This window comes from Nipponia nippon, unplaced genomic scaffold (genome assembly GCF_047370975.1).
Source record: "Nipponia nippon isolate SJK-2023a ecotype South Korea unplaced genomic scaffold, ASM4737097v1 scaffold_25, whole genome shotgun sequence".
Taxonomy (NCBI): domain Eukaryota; kingdom Metazoa; phylum Chordata; class Aves; order Pelecaniformes; family Threskiornithidae; genus Nipponia; species Nipponia nippon.
In genome coordinates, this window is record NW_028262342.1 from 2,366,476 (window position 1) to 2,380,642 (window position 14,167).

The 14,167-nt window shown below is 54.6% G+C and overlaps 1 protein-coding gene across 4 annotated transcripts; it reads left to right on the forward strand.

Annotated features, from left to right (window-relative positions):
• Window positions 1-203: 203 nt before the first annotated feature.
• Window positions 204-10,115, forward strand: PI16 (peptidase inhibitor 16). 4 transcript variants are annotated; one of them, XM_087762078.1, is made up of 7 exons: window positions 204-341; window positions 1,515-1,624; window positions 4,098-4,316; window positions 4,938-5,047; window positions 5,837-5,925; window positions 6,381-8,294; window positions 8,663-10,115. In XM_087762078.1, the coding sequence occupies exons 1-7, from the start codon at window positions 332-334 to the stop codon at window positions 8,803-8,805; spliced, it is 2,595 nt and encodes an 864-aa protein (XP_087618204.1). In that variant the 5' UTR covers window positions 204-331; the 3' UTR covers window positions 8,806-10,115. The 4 variants fall into 4 exon arrangements, with proteins under 4 accessions (XP_087618204.1, XP_087618203.1, XP_087618201.1 ...); XM_087762077.1 differs by having other exon boundaries at window positions 206-328; XM_087762075.1 differs by lacking the exon at window positions 204-341 and having other exon boundaries at window positions 1,110-1,624.
• The last annotated feature ends 4,052 nt before the right edge of the window (window positions 10,116-14,167 follow it).

Sequence of the window (14,167 nt, forward strand, 5' to 3'; positions counted from 1 at the left end):
TTGGGATCTTCTCGGCCCTGCCTTGTTCCTCGTAAGCCAAGCCATGGCGAGCTGGCTGACAGGAGTTGGAGCCAGTGTTGATCCTTTCTAGTTGTTTCGCCAGGTCTCTGGAGATGCAGCAGCGGAGCTTTTGAGGTGTCTCATGGTGGAGATGGGTTGGCCTTGACCCAGATTCCAGGCCTGCAGTTCGCCTTAGCGATAAACGGGAACCTCTGGTTTGACCAGATGAGTTGAAGACGGCCTGTTGAGACACTGGCCTCAGACCCTGCTTGCAGACATTGTTGGACTACGGGGAGTATGGTAGACCCTGCACCTAGTGAAGGAGAAGGTAATGTGCAGAGGTAAGAGATTTGGGGGGCAGTAGGAGAGCTATTGTGGCAAGAGGTGATCAGCATGGTCCAAAGCAAAAGGAAAAATGGCAAAGCATCGCCTGGGGAGGGGAGAGGGGGAGGCAGAGCCGACAGCGTGTGATTAACTTGGCTCTGCTAGCCAGCGCTGCCCACCCGCTGATCCTTTCTAATAGCTTGCGATCCCCAAAGGCAGCTCCTGGAGCAGAGCCGGGGCGGTTGCACAACCGCAGATGGGGAGGAGGAGGCTGCAGGCGGGCTGGAGGGTCTCTGCCAGACAGTCTCCATGGCGGGGCGACTCGGGACACCTGACTCTGAGCCCTCCAGGTGTCCGTCTGGGGGGGAGCACGGCCCGGCCCTGCCGAGCTAAGGGCTGCTTATTCCAGCCAGCCCCGAAGACAGCTATAGACTCTCAACTCCCCATTTTTGGGGCAATTTCAGCTCTATATGCTGTGCTTCTGCTCCTGCTCACCCTTCTCCTGATGGCACAGGGAAGGGCATCAACCCACCCCCTTCCCAGCAGGCTGGGGGAGCCCCGGGGGGTCATTCCTCAGCTGCTCGTCCCCCCAGCGCGGCCGGTGCAGGGACACGGGGCTGGGCGAGGTGGGCTCTGGCTCCCAGCCGGGGAGGGACTGTGCTGCAAATGGTTCTCAGCAGTTGCATCTGGTTGCCTCCGTTTCCAGACACAGCTGCATTCCAGGGAGCAGGGAGGACCCTCGTGTAAAACAGGGCTTTGCTGGTTGCTCGGGGATTATTATTGTAGTTGAGGAGAAAAGGGGCAGGAGGTAGAAGAGAGGACACATAACCGAGGGCTGAGGGGATGCCTGAGGTTTGGAGCAGCAGAGGCTTGGATGAAAACACCGATCCCAGGATTACGATTCAGGCACGGGGTCTGTCTCGGGGAGCGGACCCTGCGCGCTCGTTGGCACCGGCCGTACTGCTGCTTCTCCATCAAGGCTGATATGTGAGATGGGTGTGTACCGCGTGGCTCCGAAACACTGCTCTAATAAAGAAATACATTTCCTCCCCAATCTTCAAGCTGTTGGGTGTTCCTTGCTTTTGGGAGGTGCTTTAAATCTGACTGCCAGAGCCGTGGGCTGCTAAGAGCAGAAGCTGGCTGCACGATGCTGAGCTCAGGTCTTCCTCCTGTTTTGCTGTTGCTCACAGCGCTGGAGCTGAGCTGGTCCCTGAGTGATGAAGAAAAGAAGATCATCTTGGATGGGCATAATAAATACCGCTCCCGGGTCTCTCCTCCTGCTATGGATATGCTGAAGATGGTGAGTGGCTTTTATTGTAGGAGAATGTCAGAGGGTGTTCGCGTAGTGCAAGCCTCGATCTTAATGCTAGGAGGGATCGGGGTTTTCTTTAGGGGAGGCAATTCTTCTGTAGGGCTACAACGAGGTATTGATGAAGGGATTCCCTAAATTGCCTCTGAAGAGATGAGTTTGCTTTCACCTATAGAGTTGTCTTTGGTTGTGGAAGTTCCTAAGTGTGATCCGAGTGCCCTGATGCTCTGTGCGAGAGCGATGCAGCTCTCGCTCCCGCGTGTGCCCGCTGGGGAGGAAAGGCAGGGGAGACGTGGCCGTGAGCAGGCGCCCCGGGCTCCTGCCGTGCGGGGCATCGCCTGGCGCGTTGTATTTGCCTTTGCAGGTGAATGGGCTTTTATCTATAGGAGGGAACGTCAACTTCAAAGATGGCAACCAGGGCGTTCACTTATTTGGGCTTTCCATCACTCTTCTAATCCCCACCATGCCTTGTGCGTGGCTGCCTTGGAGGTGAGGGATCTCCCATTTCGCTTGGGGAAATCGAGTCAGGCACCCGCCATCACGGGTGGCTGCAGCGGCAGCAAAAACGAGCTCTCGAGCTAGTGCTGCTTTTTGTCTTATTTGGACCCTTGATTTGATTAAAATTTGGCTATCGTGTTTTATCTTGCACCACATGTGACTTTTCTCGCTGTTAGCATGTATGGAGGAGGAGGAGGACAACTGTTTATCATGGACATTGGAGTGCTTTGCCCTTTCGGTCACAGTGTGCTTGGAGGAGACCTGGCCCAAAAGTTGACCAGGCTGAATTAAACCTTTGTGGGCTGGGAAATGGGAGCTTGCTGAGCAAATGAAGGAAAAAGCTGCGTTCAGTTACAGGGACTAGTGACTTCAGACTCAAAGGGGACAGAGCGAGGACCCTAAGCACCATGATCCCATGGACACCCACCAGAGCAAGGCACAGAAAACTTGGAGAATAAGGGCTTTGGAGCCAAAGTCTTAGCGAACGCCTGAGGGAAACAATCTCTCAAGGTCCTTAAGCCAGCGGCAATTCTGAACCAGTGACTGCTGCTCCCGGCTGAAGCTTTGATTGCAGATCGCGTGCTTCGAGATGCTCCCCTCCGCAGCCTTGCTTTGTTTCTGCTCAAACATACAGGACCCACTCACAGTCCAATGCCAAAGGCTTTTTTTTTTTGAAGCACAACAAATGTTTAGCTTGCAGCAGCCCTGACGATCTCTTGGTAGAGGTTTTCCATGAGAGCGCTGTCCTTGCCTCCCTCCCGGGAGGTTTGCTTGGGCTGTCTTCACCTCCGAGTTCACCTGCTGCCGTGGCACCGTGCCCGGCTGAGGTCACCCCGCACTTCTGTTTGGGACACGGATCTGGTTGCTGTGGAAATAGTTAGGCGATGGGGGGAACGCATAGCCTAAAGCCACTTTTCTTTTTTAATGAGGCAAATCCTGCAGGTGCGAGTCCCCTGTTTATGGAGCCCAGCTCCGTGCCAGAGGCAGAGGGGCGTGCGCTCCCCAAACTGGGTTTCCAGCCATCGCTCTCAGCCTGGCTTGGGGCCACGGTGGGAGGTCAACCCATACTCTGTGCCTCCATCCAGGTATTTCAGTGTTTCCTTCCCCCCCGGTCCCTTAGTGCTGCTGCTCAGGGGCCCGTCCGCATCCCCTCAACACCCCGATGGTGACGTGCTCTGCACCGGGGCCATGCTCTGTCCCCCTTTGGATCCAGCCCTGGCTCTGGCCGGGAAGGTCCCCCCTTAGGATCCGCTGGTTGCTGGGCTGCCTTCCAGCCCGCTGCAGAAGCAGAGCTGCTGTCTCCATCAAATGGTGCAAGGCCAGTCCAAACAGCTGCGGCGTAGGGTTCCCTGTGTGCCTCCCTGCGAGAAAACCTCTCCTCCCGCATATCAATGCGGCCGGCGGGGGGCTGCGGGCCAGTGGGCTCAGCTGGCGGCAGGGCCACTGCGGCTCCGGAGGGGGCTCTTGGCAGGCAGCCGGTCGGCCGTGTCTCAGATCCAGGCAAACAGATGATGTTTCCCAGGAGCGTGTGCTCCCAGGCTCTGTGCAGCTGCTGGGGATGTGTCCCGCTCTCCTCCCATCCCCACCCTGGTCAAAGAGGGATGTCCCCAGGCCCCCTCCTGTGTGACCCGGGGTGAGTTCCCTGCTTTCCTCCATCCAGCTTCACGGTTTCTCCATGCTGAGTGGAGGATGCTCCATGATGATGATAGAGATGCTCCGGGCAAGGTTGTGAGGGTTGTGCTGATGCACTGACCTTCCCCCGTCTGATCTATAAGCTAAGGTTTGGTTTGGGCTGAGACTGACTGTGGAGCTCCCCTCTCCTGAGGACTATGTTGGTAGGGATTTGAATTTTACTCGTGAATGGGGAAATTGTGGCCAGAGAGCCCAGGGGTCCTTGGTACACGTCCTTCTGTATGTCGGAGAGCCCAGTGTCCCTCTCCGTGTGCTGACGCCGAGCTCCTTTCAGAGCTGGGACACGGAGCTGGAGGCCTTTGCTCAAGCCTACGCAGAGAAGTGCATCTGGGACCACAACAAGGAGAGGGGACGACGGGGGGAAAACCTCTTCGCTATGGCCCCAACCCTGGACCTGGAATTCGCTGTGGAGGACTGGAACGGGGAGGAGAAATACTACAACCTGACGACTTCCACGTGTGTCCCCGGGCAGATGTGTGGCCACTACACCCAGGTACCAAGCTGGTGGGGCAGAGGGATGGGGTTGTTGGGAAAGAAGCTGTACCAGCACCCCAGCTCCTCCCAGAGTCTTTGCAAAGGGATGGGGAACCAGGCAGGAATCACCATGGTACAGGGGCACCTGGGCGTGGTGCCAGCCATGACCAGCCTTTTTAGAGAAAGACCACTTTGAAACAAGCTCTGCAGCCCTTTTTGGCTACTCGGCAGAGCTGGGTGCCAGCTTGTCTTAGGCAGAGATATGAGGCCTCCGTGTTTCTTCACAGCTTGGGTGGGAGCAAGGAGAAGCAGAGATGGTGCTGGTAAATAGAAGGATGCATGTATGGAGGGTTCCAGGACCAAAGCACAGATAGTGATGCTCTGCCTGGGTAGACTACACGGTAGGAAAGCTGTGGCACTTGGATATGTGGACTGCAGCCCTGGGTTGGGAAGGTGGTCGGACAGGGGCAAGGGGCAGGATCCTGGATGCTAAAGCAACGTGGGGATGTGGGGGCACACACTGAGATGAGGGGGACACTGGTGTGGTGACAGAGCAGCCTTCAAGGCCAGGGGACAGGTTGCCAACAGGGTGCCTGCCTTCCCCCAGTCACCTCACCTTCACCCCTGGTCTTTGCCTTAGGTGGTCTGGGCAAGCACGCATCAGATCGGCTGTGGGGCAAATTTTTGTGAGAAGATCGACGGAATTGAAACAGAGGACATGTACCTGCTTGTTTGCAACTATTATCCCCCGTAAGTCCCATGCCTCGCGTGGCTTGACGGGGTTTCTGTGCTGGAAACGTCCATCCTTCAGTCCCTAGAGCAGAGCAGGATTTGGCCTTGTTCAGAAATAAAAACAAAGCAATTCCAAGAAAGGCCTTTGTTATCTTGGGCTGGTCACAAAGGAAGGAAGGGTTGTCTGGTGATCCTCGCCCGTGATTGCGACTGCTGAGGTCTGGTTCAGCTCCTGGCACAGACCTGAGGAGGGAGCTCCCCGCCTCCGAGAGCTGCCCAAGGTGATGCTGCCGTAGCTGAGGGTACAAGTGGCAGCTCCCTGCTCTGTGCTTTGCTCTTCCCCGCCGGCAGCAGCGGTCGCCTGGGGTAGAGAAGCCCATTTGTACCAACAGGAAGGGTTGGACATGGGAGCAGAGGTGGGTGGCCGCTTGCAAAGCCCTGGGACTAGCCTTGGGGACCACTTGCTTGGAGCTGGCGAGACCAACAAGAGCGGCCGGTTGCTGCCGACCTCCTTAGGGGTCTTTGGGAGACAAAATCACATGTCCAAATGCCCATTGACTGCTCTGTTGTAAGGGGTGGTGAAGGATCTGGCCCGTGGAGCTGTCTCCCCTGGTTTTAGCAGCCTTGGGGTCAGGTTGTTGGGTAAACGGCACTGACAGTCTGTGGCAGGAGACCAAGACCTGTTTTTTACATTAATCCCGACTTTTGCCTTGGCTGGGATATTCCGGTTGAAGCAGACCCCCTCTTTGGGATGGGTGTTTCCCCCTCTCCTCACACCTTCTTTTTCTTGGCATTTTCTGCTTCCAGGGGTAATATGAAAGGCCGAAAGCCGTACAAGGAAGGACCCTCGTGCTCACAATGTCCCGAGGGCACGGTCTGTGTCAACTCCTTGTGTGGTAAGTGAAGCGAAGTGGCATGTGTCCCTTGACAGGCTATTGGGACTCAGACCCTTGGGTTGGGGTCCAAGCTCTGAACCTTCCTGGAGCTATCGGGAAGCCCTGGACCAGCAGTTCCAGGACTGGATCATGAGACATCAGGTGCGAGGGCAGTCCCTAAGACAGGTCAGCTGCCTCAAGATGAGGAGGATCAGACAAGGACCTCGTACCCCCTTGGCCAGCCATTGTTGCCCCATGAGGATGCCCTGACCCCAAGGGGCAGGAGGTTGTGTGAGGGAGATGAGATGTCTCCAGGTTGGGAACCTCAAAGCTGGGGGATGGCCCAGAGTGACCTGAGAGGGGTCGGCTGCTGCTTCAACCCCCAGCTGATTTCTGCTGGCCCTGCTTAGCGCAGGGGATCTGTTGAGGTCAGCTGACCCCAGCCCTAATGGATGGCACTTTTCATCTCTCACCAGAACCCACTGTAGAAGAGACCACTCCAGCCCCTGTGACACCAAAGGCAAGCCCATCCACCCCAACCACAGCCATGCCAAAACCCACAATCACAGCCAAACCAGAACCCGCAACACCAGTGCCCACCACAGCTAAGCCAAGACCCGCAACCACACTTCCAACCACAACCACAGCCAAGCCACCACCCACAACCACGCTCCCAACCACCGCCAAGCCACTACCCAAAACCACACTTCCAACCACAACCACAGCCAAGCCACCACCCACAACCACGCTCCCAACCACCGCCAAGCCACTACCCAAAACCACACTTCCAACCACAACCACAGCCAAGCCACCACCCCCAACCACAATCCCAACCACAGCCAAGCCACCACCCACAACCACGCTCCCAACCACCGCCAAGCCACCACCCAAAACCACGCTTCCAACCACAACCACAGCCAAGCCACCACCCACAACCACGCTCCCAACCACAACCACAGCCAAACCACAACACACAACCATGCTCCCAACCACAGCCAAACCACCCACAACCACACTCCCAACCACAGCCAAGCCAAAACCCACAACACTAGCACCCATCACAACGCCAGCCAAGCCAAAACATGCCACCACGCTCCCAACAACAACCCCAGCCAAGTCAAAACCCGCAACACCAGCAGCCACCACAGCCATGGCCAAGCCAAAACCCACCATGCCAGCAGCCACCACCGCTACTGCCAAGCCAAAGCCCACCATGCTAACAACCGTCATGCCAAAACCCACCACAACTGCTACCACTAAGCTAACACCCACCACACCAAAACCCACCACAACCACCACTACCAGCAAGCCAACACTCACCACAACCACCACTACAGCCAAGACAACACCCACCACACCAAAACCCACCACAACCACCACTCCAGCCAAGCTAACACCCACCACACCAAAACCCACCACAACCACCACTACAGCCCAGCCAACACCCACCACAACCACCACTACAGCCAAGCCAGCACCCACCACACCAAAACCCACCACAACCACCACTCCAGCCAAGCTAACACCCACCACACCAAAACCCACCACAACCACCACTACAGCCCAGCCAACACCCACCACAACCACCACTACAGCCAAGCCAGCACCCACCACACCAAAACCCACTATAGCTATGGCCAAGCCAGCACCCACCACAACCACCACTACAGCCAAGCCAACGCCCACCACACCAAAACCCACAACTATGGCCAAGCCAGCACCCACCACACCCACCACTACAGCCAAGCCAGCACCCACCACACCAAAACCCACCACAAGTGTGGCTAAGCCAAAACCTGCCACAGCCAAGCCAACACCCACCACACCAACATCTACCACCACTACAGCCAAGCCAACACCTGCCACTACAACACCAGCAAAGCCAAAACTCACCACTACCGCACCAGCACCTACCACAACGGCAAAGATGCAACCAAAAACTGCCACAGCCACAAACCCAGAACCCACTGAAACAGAAAGACCCAATCCTACTGAGGCAACTGGGCTAACTCTTTCCTTTGAGTCCACGTTAGACGTCGATTATAAAGTATCTCCAGAAGTAGACGTAGACACCGGAGAGCCTGTTAGCCCCTTAACCACAGTGGATCCGGCTTTATTAGAAAGCATGGGCACAGCCTTCAGCCCCAAATCATTCCCAGAAACAAATAAAGGTGTCAAAGAGGATGGGAAAGAGAAATCAGCCTTTTCCAGTCCACCTCCATCCCTCAGCCAAATTGTTCCAGAGATCAAGTTAGGTTTCAATAAAGCTGAGCTCATAACCCCCTCAAAGTCAGTGGTCTTCAGCCCTGGAGAGCCCACCTTCTTGCGCTTAACATCATCTTCCAAAGAAAAAAAAGGGCAGAGCCCTGCTTTCCAGACCTCCCTCTCAGGTAAGGTAATTGTGGAGTCTGCCCTGGCATGGACACTCAGATGTTCAGTGATCCCCAAGCAGCATGGAGAGCGCTTGGGAGGAACCAGTATCGGACTGGTCCTTTGGATCCTCCTCTCGTACGTGGCACCAACCCTTTTCCTCACTCTTTCCTCTAACGCTGAAGGGGCTGGTTGGATGTCTCGTTTGTGAAGCATGGTTTTGTTTACAGCCTGCTCCCCACTAACCCACCAGCTGTGTCACGCCTTCGCTGGATCGGGCCACTGCTACCTCGCGGTGTCTTGGTGCACGTCGCTGATGGACCTGCATGACCGGGAGTTTCTCTTTTGTCCAGATCTTCCCCTCTAACTCCAGGTTTTCTTCTGCCAGCAGGTGCCCTGGACACTGAAGAACTGGAGACAAACTCAGACCAGACAAGCATGGATCAGCCCACGGGTGGAGCCCCCAGTACCTGCTTGGGGCTTTCACTCTTCCTCCTACCCAGTGTCATCCTGGTGGGCCTTCTGCTTTGAATGGTCTTTCTCAGCTGTCCCTGCACCAGTCACCAAGGCTTTCTTCAGCATTGGTTGTTCCACAACCCTGGTAGGCTTGGGAGACACCACGGACAATTCAGGTTGACACGCTCTCTTCTTACGCTGCCTCATCTGCTCCAGCCCTGACGAGCCAAGGGCAGCTGGCAGTCCCATGGGAACTTGGTCCCCTTCCCGAGGAGACCCAAGGGCAGGAGGGTGTCTGCCATAATGCTGGTGACCTTGGACGCTTCTCTTTTCTTCCTGACCAGCCTGGGCTTCTGGTCCGTTTTCAAACTGGAAATGATGAGCTCTCCCCCCCACCTGTGTGGCTGGCAGGCCCCACCACACCATGTCCCCAGGGAAAGCAAAATGACTTGGAAACCCGAGTGGCGATGAGACGTGGTCATTGGTTTTGGTGTTTGTCTGTAGATGAGACGTGGTGGTTGGGTTTGGTGTTTGTCAGGATGAGTTTCCAACAAATATGCTCTTTTCCCCTCCTGATGTGTCTGTCTGTCTCGATTTTGGAGAAGTTTCATCTCTTCCTTTCTTGTCCAAAAAGAGTGGCTTTTTTTTTTTCCCCACAGGAAAGGATTTCTGTTTCCTTCCTGGTTCTGGTTTAGCTATGGCCAGTACTACCCAGCTGTACTCCTTTCTCCTCCTCACACCTCTGCAGCCCTCGCCTCCTTCCTCTCTTCTGCTCTCTACCGCATGTACCCATTTCACAGTTAGTCCATTGCCATGACTGTATTTTACGCGTGTGCCTGCACCTGTGTGCATGCACAGAAGAAAAACCTTCAGCGCTAAAGAGGAGTCATCGTCTCCTTCATACAGCTTTCTTCTGCATGGCTTCTTTCTTTGCATAACTTAAGTGTATTTGAATTTAGATACAGATCCCGGTTGACATGTATTTTGCCTGTGGTGGAACCTGGTCTAGGAGAAACAAGTCATCACGTGTGCTGGTACAATTTGAGCTCAAGAGAGCCAAGTGAATGATGTTAGAGGTTACCAATGGTTCCAGGACTTGTTGGAGGACCGCTTTCGTTGTCTGGGACACTGTGTGTTTTATTCCCCCATGTCTCTGCTCCCTTCCCCTGAGGACTCCCAGTAAGGTGTGTTAAATATGTGACAAGCTTTGCAGACCGGTGGAAGGGGCTAGGAGATACAGTCCCTTCCCTGGTGGTTGCATCCTTTGATTTCTTAAAGAGATGAGGTGGAGAATGACCTGAAGGCCAATATTCGTGTCCTCCCCCACGATGCTGTGTCCTGTGCATCCCCAGAGCATGCACTGAATAAACCCTGTTGTGAAAGTCTGTTGTGGGGCGTGCAGTGTCTCGCTGGGGGATCTGGAAGCCGGGGACCTGCTCATTATATCTGTAAAATGCTCTTGATCGTGTGCTTAGGTAGAACTGCTAAAAGACAGTGTGGCTCCTGGGGGTGCTGAAGGGGTGTTTTGCTTTCCAAAAGCATCGGGGTGCCGGTTTTTGCAAGGTTGCAACTTCATGTTTTTAAGGCTGTGTAAAAGCAGCAGAAGGAGGAGATTGAGAATGACGTAGGGAGTATTCCCCGAGCGCCCAGCAGAGTGCAAAGCAAAAATGTGTCCCCACCAGGAATTTTTGGGCACGGAAAGCAAGAGGAAGAGAGCTCCGAGCAAAAAAAGAGATCGAAACTGGGGCTGGAGCGCTTCTGGTTCCCTGTTTTGAGAGGCCCAGCAGCCAGCCCCTTCCCGCCCCCAAACGCACACTTTTTCCTCTTTGCAGCAAAAAAAGAAGTTAAATGCAAGTGTGTGTCCCCAGATCCTGTGCTTCTGCAGCATTTTCAGTGCAGAACATCACCCAGCTGCGAGCAGCACGCGGGGAAAGGCCCTCGGGAGGCATAAACTCGCGGCACAGGAGTGATGCTGGGATCAGACCTTTGCTTTTTGCTTTTCCCCATCCTTCCACCCCTGCTTTGCCTGGCGAGGCTGCCCCGCGGCTCTGCGTTTCCTTTCTCCCTGAAATCTGCTGCAGGAGCCCAGCAGCACCAGCTCTCTTGCAGGAAACCAGCTGCCTGCGGGGTTTTTTTAGGTCACGGTCACTGCTAGCCCTGCTAAATGGTGACCGGCAGATGGCAGTGGGAGAGACACCGCAGAGAACTGGGCAGCTCTGAACTCGCTACGCAGAACCCTACAGAGAGTTTCATGCTTTATTTAATCACATCAGATCGCATCATGTAGTTAAGAATCAGGTTAAAAATAACCTCCTGCCCAGGTGCCGTGGCTGCTCTACGCTCTCGTCGCAGGCTGAGCTCCTGCTGCCAAGCTGCTTTCGGGGAAAAAAAATCCAGCCTCGGGTTAGGGACAATGATAGAAATACAGCCGGAGCGGCTGCTGTCCGCCTGTTGTAAGGGGCGAGGGCTCAGGCAGGGATGGAGCTGGGAGAGCATTTCAGGACCGTGACTGTTTTTCCATGTGGGTGAAGGAGAGTGTAGCATTAATTCCCTATAAAGGGTAAAAAGTGCAGAAAAGCATTTCTCCTCCCAGCAAAATCAGGGCATTTGGTCAACACCTGATTTTTTGCCATGTTGGATCCCCCACCCTGCTGAGAGCCATCGTGGAGCTGGAGCAACGGTGCTGCTGATTAACACCATTAGCAGAAGCCCATTGAAATAATTCTAGGATTGAAATATTTTATCATGATTTTGGGGCTAGTGATTCTTGTAAAAACTGTCAAGTTTCGCCTTCCTTAAGGTCTTGACTTCTGGAGACACGCAGTTGTGCAAGGACCTATTTATAGAGTTCCTGGTAACAGAAAATTCAAAACCAGAAGGCAAATCCCCTCTCCTCTTCCCCCTGTGCCCCAGGACAGCGGGGCTGAGCCCTGCCAGCACGGGCATTTGGGATGGTTTGGTTTAATCCTAAATTAAGGAGTTTTAGGGAAGGAGGGAAGGTGACGGCATGGCAAGGGTAAGGTATGGCGTGGTGCACAGGGGAGGACACAAAACATTCAAGGGAGACTTTTGCCGCATTTCCATGCCATTTCTGGGGTTGGCATGAAGGATGCTCTGGTGTCGGGGTGATGTGGCGGGCAACTCCTGGGGGGGAAAGGAGCCCAGACCCTGGCAAAGATGCTGCTGGGTCCTGGCAGCCCCATAGCCGTGTGTGGTGGTGGGAGGAGGAGGAGGCATTTAACCATCAGCTGTGGTCAGTTGGGTTAAAATCATGGGATTTGTGGTGTTTATAAGGCTTGGCTGCTGCATTAACCCCACCTGCTTGGTTCCCCCCCCAACCCTGGGTCCTGTTTCCCAGCAGGGAGAGGGATGCGCCTGCTGCAGGTGGGGCGAGAGGTGACTTAGCTTCGTGCTCCTGAAGCTCCCCTGAACACGGTGAGTCGGAAGGGTTGGGGCAAGCTTGTACACCATCCTGGGGGATTTGCAGCTGGGGCTGTGATGCTGGTAGGTCCGGCTAGCTGCCCAACATTCCCTCTGAGTATTTGGGCTGAAAGCGCTCTCGTCCTGCAGTGTCCTCGGGGCTGCCGGTGGGGACCCACCTTTCTCCCTCTTGCTTCCTGGCTGCTTTTTGCTAAAAGAAGGCACCTGCCCCTCCTTGCCACGGTGGCCAGCGATGGCATTGCTGCCACAGCGTGGCTGCCCTGCTGAGATGTGCCTGGGTACCCTGGCCAGCGAGTTAGCTGGGCATCCCAAATGCTCATAGTTGCAAGCTCAGGCAGCCTGCTAACCCTCCTCCTGGGAGAGGCTGCCCTTCCCATACATCAGGAAGCATTAGAGGGAGTAAATATTGCCTTGGCTGGTTTCTGAGCCCTAGTTGTGATTTATCAGAGACAAGATGATGGGTTAGTGGAGGCTGGAAGTCCCTGTGTTCTTCTGTTGCTGGTATCAGAGTTATAAACGTGCTTACAGTGAGGACTATCCAAGGCAGAGAGATGCCCAACATGCAGCCCTTGAGCTGGCTGAGGGGGAGGAAGCAGGTTGATAGGATTTGGGTGGGCCCAGGAAAGCACCTACTGACAGCCAAAACGGAGGGTCTCAGCTGCTCGGCCAAGCCAATCTGCCCCACATCCTCATCATGTCCTGGCTGCGGCTTCCCTTTCACGCTCAGGATTTTGGTCAAATGGAGAATTTGGTCAGTGATGCACAGGAACGCTGGCCACCCCTCTGGAGGTCCCAATTCACCAGCCAAGCTCGCTTCAAGGCAGTAAAAAGACACTCTTTTAAAAAAGTCAAAACAAGTTTATTTTCACAAGAGAGTATCTCCAGTAATGTTTTATTCATGGCTTTCAGCTCACACAGTTTCGCTGCTTGAGATTCTCTGCATTAACATCAGTGCAGTGGAGGGGGACTGAACTGAATTCATTTGGGACACGCAGGATGAGCTGTTTTCCAGGGGATACCTCTTAAATATGAAGTGGATATGCCACTCTGTTCCCATGCTTGTTGTGCTATTTTGGTACCTTCCAAGCAATTTGTGGCTCGGAGCCCTGCCCCTCAGCAAGCAGCTAGAGGATAATAACGCATCTAAGAGGACCAAGCTGTAGTTTTGCACAGCAAGTCGCCAGGACTGCTGAAGAGCCAGATTTATGGAGAGAGGATTGCATTCCTTCGCTGCCGGACACTGCGGCATCCCCACCCACCAGCTGTGGCCCAGCCTGAGGAAGTCGTGTCCCAGCCTCGCTGCAGCTACGCCTCATCCCAAGAAGCAGCGGAGCCTTAAACAAGCTGCTACATTTTGGGGAGTCCCGTGGCCCAAGCAGTCAGGTCTGGGTCTCCCTGTGCATTTTCTCAGGGTGAAATTGAGGGCTCCAATTTCTTTTTGCAGCTCTCTTCCTCCCACTTCATCTGAGAAGGTGTCCTCTGCTTGCCCTCGCTCCCTGATGTCTCAGATCTCACACGTTTCCCTGACAGTGAGATGGCAGTGATAATGGCCTGAGATGTCCTTCGGTCCTGAAGAACTGATGCAGCCCTGGTTGTATTACAGCTCCACTCATGGTCTTCCTCCTATTTACTTTGAAATATGGCAGAGGGATAGTCCCATCTGCTCCTAAGAAAGAGAAGAAATAATGATTCCCTGTCCCTTGTCAAGCGTCCGAGCTCTGAAGCGTGCTGTCTTCTCACGTCTGTTGTCAGATGACGGTGCTACCTGCCTGGCAGAACCCAGAAGGATTAGGACTTGCTCCCTTTGGCTCACATCTCTTCCTTACCCGTCTGCCCTCTAGGACAGGGCGTTAGTCTGAATCGTTGGCTTATTCTGTGTAAATACACAAGAGCCCTAGTCTCTCGCCAGGGTTTGCGTGTAAGTGAGTTAGGTTGATATGGATTATCAAATCAGAAAGAACCACCCTTTAACTCTACACCATGGGAGAGCTGGGAA

What these genes read in the sequence shown, in the direction of transcription:
- PI16 (XM_087762075.1), top strand. Translation starts at nt 1,472, where the DNA reads ATGCTGAGCTCAGGTCTTCCTCCTGTTTTGCTGTTGCTCACAGCGCTG. An exon ending in TGTGTGGCCACTACACCCAG is followed by an intron (nt 4,317 to 4,937) that starts GTACCAAGCTGG and finishes TCTTTGCCTTAG; the next exon opens with GTGGTCTGGGCAAGCACGCA. An exon ending in GTTTGCAACTATTATCCCCC is followed by an intron (nt 5,048 to 5,836) that starts GTAAGTCCCATG and finishes TTCTGCTTCCAG; the next exon opens with GGGTAATATGAAAGGCCGAA.